We start from the raw sequence: 16090 nt of genomic DNA on the forward strand, positions 1-16090 counted from the left end.
ATTTGGTTGAGGCTCGAGTTACATAAAACAATAACATTCAATCAAAATAAGACTCACATAAAGTCAGGTAAAAAGGCATATGCACCGCATGTTAAAAAGTATTGTTTATGTGGCCTTGTTGGAAATGCTTATTGCATTGGAAATAAAACAACACATTAAAGAAAAGAAGATTTTAAACATAATAAAACATGGTAAAAAAAAAACCAAAAAAACCCCTGAATGATTAAAATTAAAGAAAAAGTCGAGGTTCCACCAAGCTCGGGAAAAAAGCAAGTACAGGACCAAAACACATAATTATTTTCAAATATGGCTGCTGCTTGTTTAGCTCAGTGATAGCAGAAGGACCAAAACTATTTCTGTGTCTTTGTGCTGCACATTGGGACTAACAAACTATTCAAGGTCCCCAGAGGAGGATTTCTTAGATTAGGGGGATGCTTCCTCTTTCATTCTAACAACACCATGACGTTAGGAATTGTGGTTCTTAGTGACATGTCTTAACAAGCATGTCTTGTTCCCTGTAAGTCTTGCAACAAAAGAGGCAATACTTTTATTTGTTTCTTTATATTTATTGTAAAAGGCTGGATTGTACACTGACTGATGAGCAGCTTGATGGACTGTTTTTAGACGCCTCACTGTTGTGGCCTGCTCCTTTGTCTTTCACACTCCATGAACACAGAAAGTCATCACACCTGTTTTCACATGCTAACTTTTGTTCAAAGGACATTAAAGTGATCTCCACTTTAAAGTCCAACAACTACTACTTTTAGGTACCTACAGAAGCAAGACAATTTCTCATCTAGTTACCCAATCTTTTCTCAACAGACACAACCGTTGTTGACACGGCCCTGTCACTAAACCCTAATGGGAAAGACATTTTTTCAGTCCTCTATAGTTCCCAAAATGGGCTCCGAGCCCCCCTAGGGGAGGCGCCTGAGATCTTTGGATGTGGGTATACTCTTACATTTTCCCCAATTTTTTTTTTTTCGGTGGCCCATCCAGCAGAGGATAAATATTAGCAAGCAATCCATGGTGGGAATCAGAGGAGATTTAGATGTGGGTATACTCTATGGACACTAAAAAATAAATGGTTATACTCTGTATACCTCTGTGTACCCTGTACTACACCATTGAGCGTGAGGCTGTCCGCTCTGAGGTTCTCAAAATGACATCTGCACACATTCAATAAAACCATATTCAAACATCACTGGGAAATGTATAAAGGTATTCTGGTAAGAACAAATGTGTAGGCTTATTCTGATAGAATTGTATCAAAGAAAAACACGTTCATTTTTCAAAGCAACACTTCACTTTTTTTTCGAGTGAGTCCTTGGAGGGGGCTCGGCTTTTCTTAGATACAAGTCGGGGGGCTCTGGGATTGCTTTTACTGCAAAAGCTTTTCAGACATGTCGTTTCTATTTCAATCTTCCTTTTTTGAATTTATTCTTTGAGATCTTTTGCATTTTGTGATTTGAATTTTGTAGACAACTCTGTTAGGCCTGACTGTTGAAGCTTATCATATCATATTCCTGAGTTCCTGCCATTGCTTTGTCTGCCAAAGCACTTTGCAAACATCTGTTTTTAAATGTGCTATATAAATAAATGTATTATTTTTATTGTAAGATTTAAAACCTGTATGATACAATACTGATGTGACAGTGTGCAAGAGGCTGTCTGCTCCCATTCGACTGTAAACAGCAGGAATGTTTTCTTAGACAGGTGGTGAGATCAGACTGGTGACGTTGCCTCTGAAGGCAGGGAGCAAATGCAGAGATTCATCCAGCCTTCATTCATGAGAAGAGATCACACGAGGAGGACATCTTTCCGAACAATATGTAACTTTTCTTTAAGAGTAGAATTAGAGATGGAGCCACAGGTGGAAAACACAAGTCAGCCTTTTAACAACAGCACATTGAGGCTGCCGGGTAAACAGATAGTCCTGGGGATGGGTGTGGATAACTTTGTCTCTCTCCTCATATTCGGACTTATCTTCATCCTCGGTGTGCTCGGGAACACGTTGGTGATCACCGTGTTGGCCCGGAGCAAACCGGGACAACCACGGAGCACCACCAACATCTTCATCCTGAACCTGAGCGTGGCGGACCTGTCCTACCTCCTCTTCTGCATCCCCTTCCAGTCCACCATCTACATGCTGCCCACATGGGTGCTGGGAGCCTTCATCTGCAAGTTCATCCACTATTTCTTCACCGTGTCCATGCTGGTCAGTATCTTCACTCTGTCCGCGATGTCCGTGGACCGCTACGTGGCCATCGTGCACGCCAGGAAATCCTCCTCGATCCGGGTGAGGAGGCACGCGTTGCTCGGCGTGGTCTTGATCTGGATCCTGTCTCTGGTGATGGCAGCTCCGGTTGCGCACTACCAGAGCATCGTGGAGAGGGAGGACAACAACACGTTCTGCTGGGAGGTCTGGCCGGACCACCAGAGGAAAGTCTACGTGATGTGCACCTTCGTGTTCGGATACCTCGTGCCCCTCTGTCTGATTTCGATCTGCTATGCAAAGGTGGGAGCGCATGGATCAGAGTGGATACATACGCGTCAAATCTGCAGATTAAACGGGAGAAATTTAACAGTTTGATCTCTAAGCACAGCAAGTTTTAGCCAAACCGGTTGCAAAAAGCCACATTATCCTTTTTCATTGCATTAAATTGCAAATATTCAGCCACAGTGGTTTGGAAAACAATATTAGTCAAACAGCTGGTATGTCTCGCGCAACGGAAAACAAATATATCATAACCAATCTCGATTAACAGCGCTGTCTTCATGCCATTCCTTTATCTTCATTTCATGCATCGTTCGTTTCATGTTGCAGGTTTTAAAACATCTGCACAAAAAGCTGAAGAATGTCTCCAAAAAATCTGAGCTCTCCAAAAAGAAGGTTGGTGCGAGATGTTTCTTTATATCTGGCATGTTTGTGTTGCTTGAACCATAAATGCACAATCCCCACTGAGAAATACTGGATTGATACGTTTGAATAGAAAAATAATGAAGTACATTGATAACCATCTTTTTTTAAGTATCATCCAAGGACGAATATCAGAAATGTCATGGTTAAAGATTCTCAGGTGGGAAATTCTGTTGATTTTCTATGACATATGAGTTAATGAAATATCTTAAAATGTTGGACTGCTGGTTAAATATATTTGATGGTTTTACTCTGGATTCTGAGAAAACTAACCCCCCCCCCTCAAGAATTAGTGGATAAAATAATCTGAAGAAGATAAAAAGTTGTTTGTTGCAGCCTTACATTCAGTTCTAAATGTGCAAAATGGGCTCCAGTGAAAAGTAATATGATATGTGGACGTAGCTGCAGGGTGTGTGAAGTGAATCCAATACTGACGCTTAATGAACCTGTGTTCATTCTTACAGCCTGCAGGGGGAGATGTGGTCATACTGGTCCCTAGATGTTTAAAGCCAGATGTCAAAATTGAAGTCTAATTCTCAGCCGTAGTTTTAAGTCTTTTTAATTCCAGCATGATTTTCATTTTGTAAATGTCGTCTCGTTTTTTAAGTAAAAAAGGACAATAAAGCAGGGCTTGCTTTTAGGGTGTGGCTAACTTTGTGATTAACAAGATGCTACCAAGGGACCTGCCTATAAGGATCCATATAGACAGGGACCCTCGCTTCATGAAAATTAATTTGAACATTTGAACGCCGTCTGATTTTTGTCTAATATCATTTGTAATCAAAGATATAACGGGGAAGGTTAACGACAGGGGTTGCCGACTTCAGTCTGCATTCCTTTTCTTTCAGCACAGTCACTGGTTATGGTGAATCACTGGGAGAAAAAACACAACTAACAGTTGATCAATCTAGGAAGACGGCCCAGTTCATGTGAATGCTTGGGAAACAATGCTGGTCCATTATTCAGTAATTTAATTATTTTCTAAGACTGCTTTTTTGCAATCCAATGAACTGGAACTACCGACCTGCCTCAAAGCTAGTAAGCAAATACTGGTGTATGTTTATACACCAAGCGGCAACCTATTGAAAAATTAAACCAATGTGCCAGTGCAATAAACTGCAGTACCTTCAGTGTCCACTTGAGGCTGGCTGCAAAATGCATGATTACATCGGTGGCTTGGTTGGCGCGTTATAGCTGTTGACAGGGAAGTTAAAGACCAACCTCAGCTCCACGTCTCTGTTGAGATATTAAACGAAAGTAAGGTAGAGACTGCATTTCCAAAATGGCGACTGCCATCATTTGGCTTCTGATCTCGCCTTCAGAAACCAGTGGGTGACATCATGAGACTACGTTCATGTTTCATACAGTCTCTGCTTGCCACCAGTGAAGCTGCCCCTTCTGGCCTTTGGAAAAAAATGCAGGTTTAAGACACTTCCACATTAGGGTCATTGGGACTACATCCATGACTTATACAGTCTATGAAATACGTCCTCGCTACTCTCTAGCTCCCTCACCCCCTCCCAAACCCCCCGACAAAATGCTAAACTCAAGCTGTCATACCAGCAGCTCACAAACATCAAGCTGACATCACACTGGTTATGTCCAGTTTTTATTTACAGTCTTTGCTGAAAAGTCTAGTTGGAAACTAAATTCAGTTTTCTATGTGAAAACAACCAAAGTACACTGAAAGTACATGTTTTGTCATCTTATATTCAAGTATCCACTAGCCCAGTGTTTCTCAACTGGTGGGTTGGGACCCAAAAGTGGGTCGCGGAGCCATTTTCAGTGGGTCGCAAATGTGTGCCGGGAAAAAAATACTGTTTGTCTTTGTTCTGTCACTTTTTTGTACCCTCCGTGGTCCAAACAGTACAAACATTTTTCATTGAACAAATCTGATTGGTTAAAAAATACCTGAAATTCGGGACGTGATTTTTCAAGCAGGAGTTGGTGGTGGGTCCTGAGGCTAGACCAGTTGAGAACCACTACACTAGCCTATATCTGATCTCAATAAACTTTACTCATCATTCATCGTCCCTCTTCGTCTGTTATAACTAACCTGTTATATAACCCATAATATTCCCACTTCTTACTGTGCTCTATAGACAGCTCAGACGGTCCTGGTGGTGGTGGTGGTCTTCTGCCTGTCTTGGCTGCCTCACCACATCGTCCACCTGTGGGTGGAGTTTGGGTCTTTCCCCCTGAACCAGGCGTCTTTCGTGTTCAGGATGTTGGCTCACTGTCTGGCCTACAGCAACTCCTCCGTCAACCCAGTTATCTACGCCTTCCTGTCGGAGAACTTCAGGAATTCCTACAAGCAGGTTTTCAGGTGTCATATACCCAGGAAGTGTCCTGTGAACGACACCAGAGACCTCCGCAGCAGGGTGGAGACGGCACCGTCAACCAACATCAGCGTGAACATCAAAGTTCACGACCCCCAGATCACTAAAACGCTTTGATGTTGCAGGTCATCAGAGCATCAGCGTTTCAGGATTTTGAGGCCAATACTGTACTTACCCAGATATGTAAGACTTCAGATTTTTGAGAAACAACGACATGTACAAATCTATCGGTGGACATTTATTTAACACAGTGTGAACAATGGTGAATACATTCTGCCACTATACAGAGGTCCATGAAACTCTAATCACCTGCCAACACATTTCATCAATAATTACTGCCAGAAAAATGCCATATTGATGCGATGGTCAGACTCTGAGTTTTACGATATGAACATAGTAATTGTCATGTGAAAATATTAAGCTCCTCAGAAGTGCTGCTTAGGGCCCCAGGCCAGTAAGTGGCCCTCGAAGGATGACACATTTAAACTGCAACAGTAGCTCAAAATGTGCAAGTTTTGCAATGACAGTAAGAAACCTCCCTAAAGGGGCCCCATCTGACAGCACTCTGTGAAAACCAATGGCTTCCAATGAAAGTCACTGAAGGAAAATGAAGAGGAATGATCTTTCTGGGTGTGAAAAAAGAAATAGGAGGAGCGTCAGGACACTGGCAGACATAATGGTGGTTGGAGGGGCCCCCAATTAATTTTGCCAAGGGCCCCAACAGACTCTAGGATCGCCACTGAAGCTCCTGAAGATGAAATTCACCTGTGCTAAGGTGCTTTTTGTAATACGAAAAAACCACCTCCAGTTTCAAACATGAAACTCTACGTCTTTTCTTATTCCCTTAAGGACCTTAAAAAACACTTTTTCCCATAAAGAGGGGGATCAGACGTCTCTGCTCTAAATGTTTGGTATTGTCAGTATGCACATTTGTTGGCTTTATACTTGTGTACATCAGAAACATGACATTAAATATTAAAGCTTTGAAATGACAAGATAAAATGAGGGGAATATTAGGAGTGAGAAATTCAAAGTGTGAAGGAAAAAAACATGAAAAGAAGGTATAAATATTATGAAATATTATGTATTAAAGGGCGCCTGTTTGTCTTCAATATAATTTAAATGCACACACACACCTCTGAGTGGATGTTCGTACTCTTGCATAAATCCCTCTGAAATAATAAGTGTACAATATGTTTGTAAATCAATGTCTTATACAGAGGAATTAATAAATGATGCTACAGACATATCATGCTTTCACATATTCATGCATGCACCACATCTGTAACACGTGTTCAGCTTTAGTGTGGAGCTGGTTTCTTCTCGTTCTCTGATTTGAAATGAAATGAATTTTTACAAAAAGATAATACTTCCTGCTCCTCTCTGCAGTGTTTTCCAAGCCCTGCAGGCTTTGTTACACAGAAGAAAAGCTGATTCTCATTCCATTCATTCTGCTCCAGGAACGAGCGAAAGAGTCTTTTTCATTCAGAGCGTGAGAAGATAATAGAGATCGTGCAGATAATGTCTGTTGAGCTGCAGGTACAGAAGTGTTAGTGCTTGAAATGCACAGGCAGGGAAATAACTCAGAAGAAGAAGAAGAAGAAGCTGTGATATTATAAAACTGTCAAGTTCAAGAATGATGTTATTTAACAGCACAGATCAGTTTGCTTTCAGATCTATCATGACCCGCATCAATAATGTTAGTTTTTGAACGGTAGTTGTCAGGTTTTTGCTCGATGATAAAATCACTTCAGCTGATTTTTATTGGCTGTTTTTGATTGTTTTTTTTTGATTCTGTGATTGAGACATAAAAAAAGGCAAATCTTCAGTTTTATCAGAGTTTCTTTTGGGGTTTCTCAGATAAACTTAGCACACAAAACAAATCCGTTTGGAATTGTAACACATTCAAATGAACAACTATAGGACGTAAAGGATACCAAAACTACAATATTTGAACAAAGATTCAAACCTCTACATGTTTGAAGAAACCTCTAGTATCATCAGTACAATCAGTAAACATATAAATCTAGAGGAATTAGAAAAACATCACTAGAGGTTATCATGTTACCTGTGATGGAAGTGTGATCATGTATGTTTGAAATTCAAGATGGAGACAGGCTTATCATCATTCTTATCGGTGACTTAAATCCCAATCTACTCACAATGAATACACACATGTGAAGCCACCTCATGGAACTGAGAAGTCACACCGAGAGGCGGAGGTCAGGCTGAGCGGTTTACTGACGAGCTTTAAAACAGAAAATTTACTGAAATCCATGAAATCGCTACCAGCCCGATCAATAGGGATATATATAAAACAATGATATTTTAATCATTTCCCACACCGCCTCCAGTAATGATGAATTCATTGATTTTAATATGCTTTAACCTTTATTTAACCAGTTTGGTCCCGTTCAGATTATGGACCTCTTTTTCAAGGGAGACCAGGCCGAGGCGGTCTACAGACAGAGACACACAAATATAAACTATCAAACATATTCAGCTTACAGATACAAAGAAATACTTATGTACTCAAAAAGAAAGGAACAAAGGTTTTTCTTTTCGCTGTAATGATGCAAAACCCAAGATGACCAGCAGGTGGCGGACTCAGACAAGGATTCAGTCTTTCATTCTTCAATCTTTTGAATGTTAGGCCCTCTTCTTGTTCTTTCCACTAGTCATTCTTATTGTCTGATTATTATTTATCTTATTCTTCTTTCCATTGCTTTTAATTACTGCAATTTAATTGTTTTTTTCAATTCTTTGTTTTTATAATTATTTTATGCTTTCTCTTGTTATTCTATGACAACGACAGAAAACTGCTCCAACAAAGACTGCCATAGAAATATTATCTATGAATGCATTATTAATTTTTTTTAATGGATACTACTATTAACTTCAGTCCTCAACATACTTAGCAATATTCATTGTGTTATTGAAATTTAACCTCTTAAATGCCAGTTTTTGTGCCATTAGAATGTGATTTCAAAATAAGACAAAAAACACAAAAAGTGAAACATTTTCCATCCCGTATATGCAAAGTAGATTATTTTGGGGGTTGTGTTATCAGAACGTGGGAATGTCAAAACTGGCATCAACATTGTTTTGTTTCCTTTTTATTTATTGTGTTATGTCAGATTATATAATAAATGCTACATCTTTCTCCCTAACGACACAGAGCAATGCTCCAATAAAGACTTTCCATATAAATATTATCTATTCAATTACTTTAATTCACTCTATTTTTCATTTTTTATTTTATTTCAATTATTTTTTTCATTGTCCCACATTTTGCATCTTTTGGTGGTTGTTTGCAGTTTAGATTATATATTATTCCCCCCCCCCCCCCCTCCAGGAATGATATCATGGTTTCTTAGGCTTTTGTTAGATTTTGGAGGGTTTGTTGTTGTCGTTGTTGTTTTCAGTCTTTGTCGTCTAAATGAACCTTGATTTCTCCCCCAGCGGTGGGAAATTCATTTGCAGATCATCTATGCTAATCAATACCCGCGCCTGATAACCTCTCCCATTTCTCATTTCCCCCGGTGGCAGCTGAGGTCTCTATCCCCCCCGCGGGACCCTCACCCTGCCCATTCAAAGTGTCATAAATAATACGGGCTAATTAGATATGAATTGATTGTGTGTAGGTCGCAGGCGTTTTCATCCATCACTATAAAAAGCTGTTTAACAATAGATTACCAGCCGATAACTCCCAGAGGAGCCACATGTGAATGGTGCAGGGGGGGGGGGGGGCTTGTTGTGTATGATAGGGGGCCTCATAAATCTGCTGTATAATAAATATAACTCACATCCATGCTGTTAATGCTGGAGGTGGTGTTATTAACGCAGAGGAGTTATGAATCATCGCTCTACTGGAGGGCTCAGTGTTTGTTTGTTTGTTTGTTGTGCTTTCTTTACTCTTCACATTTCTCTGATTACTTCACTTTTGTGTCTTTTTTAATTCTGATTTATTAAATCAAAGGATATGGTTGATCAAATGTAAGCATCATATAAAGCTTATAATTATTTGCTAGGGATGCTCAAATGAACGATGGTAGAGTCGGTCGGGGGTTCGATCCCCAGCTCCTGCAGCTACATGTCCGATGTGTCCTTTGTCCTTTAACCCCAAGTTTGTACCGCTGCTTTGTTGAATGTGTATGAATGGGATTAGATACTTCTGATGGTCACTTCACAAAGCAGCCTCTACCATCAGTGTGTGAATGTGTAGGTGTGACCTGCGGTGTATAAACACTTTGAGTCCATTTAACATTTACCATACAGGTTTTGGTGTCAGCTGATATTTGTCCTGTTAAAATACATCATGGACAAATTCTGTATTTTATTTATTTATTAAATATTGACTTTACCAGAAAGAACCTCATTGAGATGAAGAATCATATTTAGTGTCCTGGCCTAGAGGGGCAGCAGCACAGACACAGATCAAGTGAGAAGAAAAAGCATCTACAACCTGAAGCATCTTCCTTCAACACCTTCAATCTACTTTTTAAAGACTCCATTGTGCTGCATCAGTTCATTGTTGCTAGGATACATGGTTAAAAAAAAAAACTAAGGGTAGCAGTACTGTTTCAAATGAACAAACCAACAAAAACCAACAAAGAACAAGTGTTAACCAGAGAATGAAAAAAACAGGGTGAAAAGGGGCCCAGGATGGTTCATTTTGTCCCCTGTGGCCCTCAGAAAAAGAAAACATTTACTGCATGGTGCCCTGTGACGTTTGTATGTCTCTTTAAAAATCCTGGTTCTTCCACTGATTCATTTAATGAATTTATAATAACCATAACGTTACGCTGTACTTTTTGTTTATTGATGTGAACTCATGTATATTTCTTTAATTTATTGTACAGCACTTTGGTCAGCTGCTGCTGTTTTTTAAATGAGCTAATGTGACGTGACTTTATAGTACCGATTGTTTGATGTTTTTCCTCGCTATTCTGTCGCTTCTTTAACTTCTGATGTCCCTGATTGCTTTCTATATTTGGTTTGTGATGTGTGTATCTACAGAGCTTCATTTACAGTATTTGCATGAAAATCACAGAAGTGCTAGCCATACTTGTGAAGCTCGTTTCAGAGTATTATGAGCTTCTCTTTCTCCATATATTTCATTTCAGTTAAGGCAGAGTTATATCTTCGGGTTTGGAAGTTCTAGAGAAAGACGAGCTTTGAGATAGAAATATCTTCGCCCCTGTTCTGACACAGATAACAGGACGTGAGGTTTGATCTCTATCCACCTGCCCTGCATGGACTGCTCAGATTTCTGAAAAAGGTGCGGCTCTCTGGGCTTGACGACAACCACAGCAGGTCTGTGCTGTCAAGCCTCTCTGATTAATGGCCCTGCTGAAACATGTCCAGCCACATTAGAGCCCCATGTATCTCCCAGAGTCCACACAGGCCCGGCTCTTTGTTCTGATGGGAAATGGTGTCAGCCGCTCACTGCTGCTCGCCCAGAAACAGATAAAGATTTACTGTCATCAGAGGCCAGATTAAAGCGCACAAACGCAGACATTGATTTCTGAGAGGGAGCGAGCGGGAGGAGGAGAGAGAGAAAAAAAAAAAAAAAACGACACATTTTGGGGAGGAAACTCATTCCAGGGCTGGCGGAGATATGATCAGCTTATTTGGGAGGTGGATAATATGGAGCCCTCTCCCAGAATGAACTTTGAAAGAAGTAAATTGTAAATATTGATTTCTGAAATGAACTGTCAATCTCACTTGGCGAGATTATTCCTATCATCTTGTCGAGTGTGGGCCAATGAATTCAAAAACGGAGGACAAAGAGAGGGACGTGCTGGATTTCTGTTAGGGAGCACTCAAAGGAGCTTTATTCGCTTAGTAATGGTTGTTCAATTTCATCAGGTAACAGTTGAGATCTCATCGCAGCTGGAAAAAATGAAATGAACTGTGACTCCACATCCACAGCGCGGCTCTCGTTTCGCGCAGAGATCATCAGAAGGGGAGCTGCTGCAGGAGCCCAGTCCACTTTATTACTGGTCCCAATGCACCACTGGGAACAAAGACCACTTTCCTGTCTCACCCAGAGGTCAAGTGTGAGGGCCAGTTAGAGCCAATGATGCCAAGAGGAGTCCATCCACAGCTTAAAGGACGTGCTCGCCCAAATAACAGAGAGAAATGTTCAAATCTACCGTTGAGGTTGTATCTTGCGATGAAGGTTTGCTTTTCTGTCATAGATGTCCGACTTGTGCGCATAAACTAGACAAATTAGGACTTTATTTGGTGCTCAAAACAGAAGAAATGTACAACACTGTGACTCAATCATCCATTGGATATAAACCTTCACCTGTTTTGAACACCTGTGTACTTCGTTATTTTGATGGAGACGATGTTTAGGATGGTTTTGAGGCTGATTAGAACTCTCAACAATAAAAAATCCCGGCTGTTCGTCCCCTCTGATTTCCGTTGCTTTGGATAAAAGCAACTGCTAAATGAATTGTAGAATTGTAAATAGGCCCAGTGAAAAAACACAGTCATTCTACATTCTGCTGCCCCCCACACTGATCAACAATTACGCCTTTTATCGTTTCTATCAAACACAAATCTAACTAACTAGCTAATTTCCTTGCAAACATTGATAACATAGCTAACCAACTTTCTATCTATCTATCTATCTATCTATATATCTATCTAGCTATCAATATTTTCTTTCCCGCGGTGCATATTCTCGCGCGATCTTGTAATTCTTGCGGGATCTCGCTACTACGCGAACACGGCAGATGGCGGAGAGGAGGGCGATGATGATGTACGCTCACCTGTTCTGCAAAAAATAGGGAAGAGATGACGCAGATGTTCTCCAGAACTTAAGCTTCCAAGCTTTTAATTCACTGTTTTTTTTTAAATGTTGTCTTATGTGAGGCAGATGGTTTGTTTGTTTGTTTGTTTGTTTTGTTTAAGTATGTTTCACAGCAGTGTGGTTTGTGAAGTCTATCTCAAAAATTACTGACTGATTACCAAAACTACATAAAGGTATATGGCACGGCTCTATATCACCACAGGGGCTAGAAAGACATTTTTTGTGTGTTTATTTTAATTGATTAAATGCATTTATTTTTCTGTTCCTTGAGGTTGAAGATGTTTTTTTTAGGCTTTTACTGACACTGAACACTATATCATATAACACTATATTATTGACATCCAACTGCAAAAGATATAGCCTACTCTGGGCCTTGTTAAGGAAGTACATTTCCTTTTTCCCTTGCAGTTTTTTAATGAACATTTCATTCTGATACCTGGCACTGATGCAGCAGGTCATGTTGCTAAAAGTCCTCCATGGCTAGACTTATAGTCAAGGCCTGGGCACTCAAATTTGGCCATAAATGTCGGAAAACTGAACAAACTCGAACAAAAATAAATATGAAAACAGTTGTATTATTGGTCTTTCTGTCTACACTGAGTATTTGAACAGGTCTGGTTAATTTATGCAGATATTATGTATGTTGTTCTTTAGTTTTCCCCTTAAAATAAATGAAGTGTTTTTATCTTTATTATTGTGGAACGATGAAATGTGAACCTCATGTGTCAGCCTTCTTGTTCTCATTTAAGTGGTTTTTGCATATAACCTCTCACTAGGTGGCAGTGCGCTTCTATGCAAATCATACTGAAAATGTAGAAAACCTCTGTGTACCTGATGCTGATTGTTGTCTTACCCTCTCTCTCTGTCTCTCTCTCTCTCTCTCTCTCTCTCTCTCTCTCTCTCTCTCTCTCTCTCGTCCCTTTCCTTACCTACATCAACTCTGATCACTTAACGGAGCATCCGGTTCAAACTGTCTCTCTCCCTTCACTCACACCGAGAGCGCTTTGAGTTAAAGTAAAACTAATGGTGGTGATTGTCTGCGGGGTAACACAGCGCTCCGTCGATCATCTCCATCATTTATCAGTGTTTTGTTTGGATCTGTTGACCGAGCATCAAAGTTTCAGACTAAGTGAGCAACGTTTGACTGCAGCTGTAAATGAGCCTAACTTTAGGTTATAAACCGGGTCTGGACTAATCACTCTGATCACGTTTCCATTATACTTAATTGATTTAAAGCAAAGTGCCAGAGACACCCCCCCCCCCCCCCCCCCCCTCTCTCATTTTGACAAATGAGTGTCAGAGGCCAGCGGCTCTCAGCAGCTGGGTGTGTTCCTATCAAAACCAACCGTGAAACACAAGGACAACGCCTGCAGCTCTTAGTGTCCTTTAATTGCCATTTACATAGTAGGCTAATCATTATTTTTTTTATGTCCCCTATTATCGTCACCATCAGCCCTCTCCTCTCCCTCGGTCTGTCTCTGCGGGCGGAAACAATAAGCTGTTTGTCAGAAGTGACGCTCTGATGGTCGGCTCACTGATGGAGGACAGGATTTTTAGTGGAAAGAAGAAAACTGATTGTTTTAGGGTGACACACGATCACTGCAAACCAGCAATTTAACAATAATTTAAAAAATGTTGAATGTAAGATACAGCGGATTGTACACGCTCCCAATCACTTTCCCTGCAAAGTCTTTTTTTTTAAAATGATTATATTGTGTTTACATTCACTTAAAATAGACTGCAGGCTGGTTAACAATTATTTTTTAATTTTTCTTTGTTTAAAGTTTTTAAGTTGATGAAAATAAGACAAAAATAGACATTTACATATCAAAATGAACAGGTGGGTTAAAAACGCACTTGAGGGACGTGAAATAAATGTTGAAATGTGAGTCAATTATGATTATTCCTCAGATTAATGTGAAATTAATGCCCTAAATGATGATATTAAATGGGAAACACTCGATAAAAGTTTGCAAAACACAGAGTGACGTCTTCTCACTGCACGTTTTGTGTGAAACTGCTTGATGATGAATTTATGGATGATGTGCGTTGGAGTTAAGATGACTTTTTAGTTTATTTTTTGTCAGCTTGGATCATTCATGAAAGATCAGAGGAGGCCCGAGGGCTGAAAACAATTCAACACGTCACAGAAAAGGAAAAAAGTGATCTTAAAAATAGAGCCGGGAGTCTTTGGGTGTCTCACGATTCGATTTCTATTCTTGGGGTCACAATTCAATTCTGGATTCATGATTCAAAGTCTATTTTTGAATAAGTCCATACTTCAGGATCGACTCCACTCATCTGGGAGACCGGCTGAATTTCTTGCTGCTCCATTTGGCTTTCTACTGAATTAAAAAGTTAACATTAGCATTTAGCAGGAAGTGACCGATTAGCCCGCCCGCTCCAAAAAAATAAAAAAAAAACGATTTTTGGAAGTTATGAATCAATTTAAAATCTCAGAAGAAAAGAATCTCGATTTTAACATAAATTCTCCACCTCTCCTCAAAAGGGACATTCAGGGTAAAAGGGGGACGACAACATGAGTGTCAAATAGAGATAATGTTTTAAAATCAAACTGTGATCCCTTGTAGGAACCCCAAGGTGAACCTCGGTCTGTAGATTAATCCAGACTGAAACACTGAGCTCCTAAAGTTTGTTAAAATAACGACTGAAACAGAAAACAGAAAGCTGAGCTGGAAGTCCATCGAGTGAATGCATGTAGTTATTTATATTCTTCAACCAAACGGATTCAGCTCTGAGTTAGTGTTTGAACTTTCTGCTCTGTTTGATTCTGTGCTTTTAAACTTTGACGAGCTGCACTCTTTGCCAGACCTGACCCGCTTTATCCTCGTCTCCACGCCTCGCAGAGCGATAATGACAAATGGAGAGCGTGTTTACTAATGATTAGTGGAGATTGTTTCAGCTCACTTGTAAAAGCCACGTTTAAGAGCTGTATTTATTGTTCCATTTGCACATTTTGTGAGTGTGTTTGAGAGCGGACTAATCGTTATTAATTAGGGTCATTGTTTTAATGTGTGTGTGCGTCTGTGTGTGTGTTGAGGGGGCGCGGGGTTAAGAGTGTGTGTTCGCACGTTTGTGTGCTTCTTTTGTATGCAGATGTGCTACATGTGCGTATTGTGTACATGTCTGTGTGTGTGTGTGTGTGTCTGATGTGTGTGTGTGTGTGTGTGTGTGTGTGTGTCTGATGTGTGTGTGTGTGTGTGTGTGTGTGTGTCTGATGTGTGTGTGTGTGTGTGTGCATGTCTGTGTCTGATGTGCGTTTGTGAGTGGGTGTTTGTGTCTGTGTGTACGCGTGTTTGTGTCTGATGTGTGTGTGTGTGTGTTCTGATGTGTGTGTTTCTGGTGTGTGTGTTTGTGTGTGTGTGTGTTTGTTAGTGTGTGTTCTGATGTGTGTGTGTGTGTGTGTTCTGATGTGTGTGTTTGTGTGTGTGTGTGTGTGTGTGTGTGTTCTGATGTGTGTGTGTTCTGATGTGTGTGTGTTCTGATGTGTGTGTTTGTGTGTGTGTGAGTGTTAGTGTGTGTGTGTTTGTTAGTGTGTGTGTGTTTGTTAGTGTGTGTTCTGATGTGTGTGTGTGTGTGTGTTCTGATGTGTGTGTGTGTTTGTGTGTGTGTGTGTGTGTGTGTGTGTGTGTGTGTGTGTGTGTGTGTGTGTTTGTTAGTGTGTGTTCTGATGTGTGTGTTCTGATGTGTGTGTGTGTTTGTGTGTGTGTGTGTTCTGATGTGTGTGTGTGTTTGTGTGTGTGTGTGTTCTGATGTGTGTGTGTTCTGATGTGTGTGTTTGTGTGTGTGTGAGTGTTAGTGTGTGTGTGACTGTTAGTGTGTGTGTGTTTGTTAGTGTGTGTGTCTAATGTGTGTGTGTGTGTGTGTGTGTGTGTGTGTGTGTGTGTGTGTGTGTACATGTCTGTGTCTGATGTGTGTCAGAAAAATAGGAGTGTTCATTCATTTGTTGTAACAACCTTATATCATAGTGTTTGTGTGTGCGCGTGT

The 16090-nt window shown here is 40.4% G+C and overlaps 1 protein-coding gene across 1 annotated transcript; it reads left to right on the forward strand.

Moving 5' to 3' along the window:
- The first annotated feature begins 352 nt into the window (after positions 1–352).
- galr1a (galanin receptor 1a) lies at positions 353–6750 on the forward strand. Its single transcript, XM_020642317.2, has 3 exons — positions 353–2518; positions 2828–2893; positions 5023–6750. Exons 1-3 carry the CDS (start codon positions 1763–1765, stop codon positions 5374–5376), a joined length of 1176 nt encoding a protein of 391 aa, XP_020497973.2. The 5' UTR covers positions 353–1762; the 3' UTR covers positions 5377–6750.
- The last annotated feature ends 9340 nt before the right edge of the window (positions 6751–16090 follow it).

The sequence above is a fragment of the Labrus bergylta genome, chromosome 19, assembly GCF_963930695.1.
Source record: "Labrus bergylta chromosome 19, fLabBer1.1, whole genome shotgun sequence".
NCBI classification, from domain to species: Eukaryota; Metazoa; Chordata; class Actinopteri; order Labriformes; family Labridae; genus Labrus; species Labrus bergylta.

What these genes read in the sequence shown, in the direction of transcription:
- galr1a (XM_020642317.2), top strand. Translation starts at nt 1,763, where the DNA reads ATGCAGAGATTCATCCAGCCTTCATTCATGAGAAGAGATCACACGAGG. An exon ending in TTTCGATCTGCTATGCAAAG is followed by an intron (nt 2,519 to 2,827) that starts GTGGGAGCGCAT and finishes TTCATGTTGCAG; the next exon opens with GTTTTAAAACATCTGCACAA. An exon ending in CTGAGCTCTCCAAAAAGAAG is followed by an intron (nt 2,894 to 5,022) that starts GTTGGTGCGAGA and finishes TGTGCTCTATAG; the next exon opens with ACAGCTCAGACGGTCCTGGT.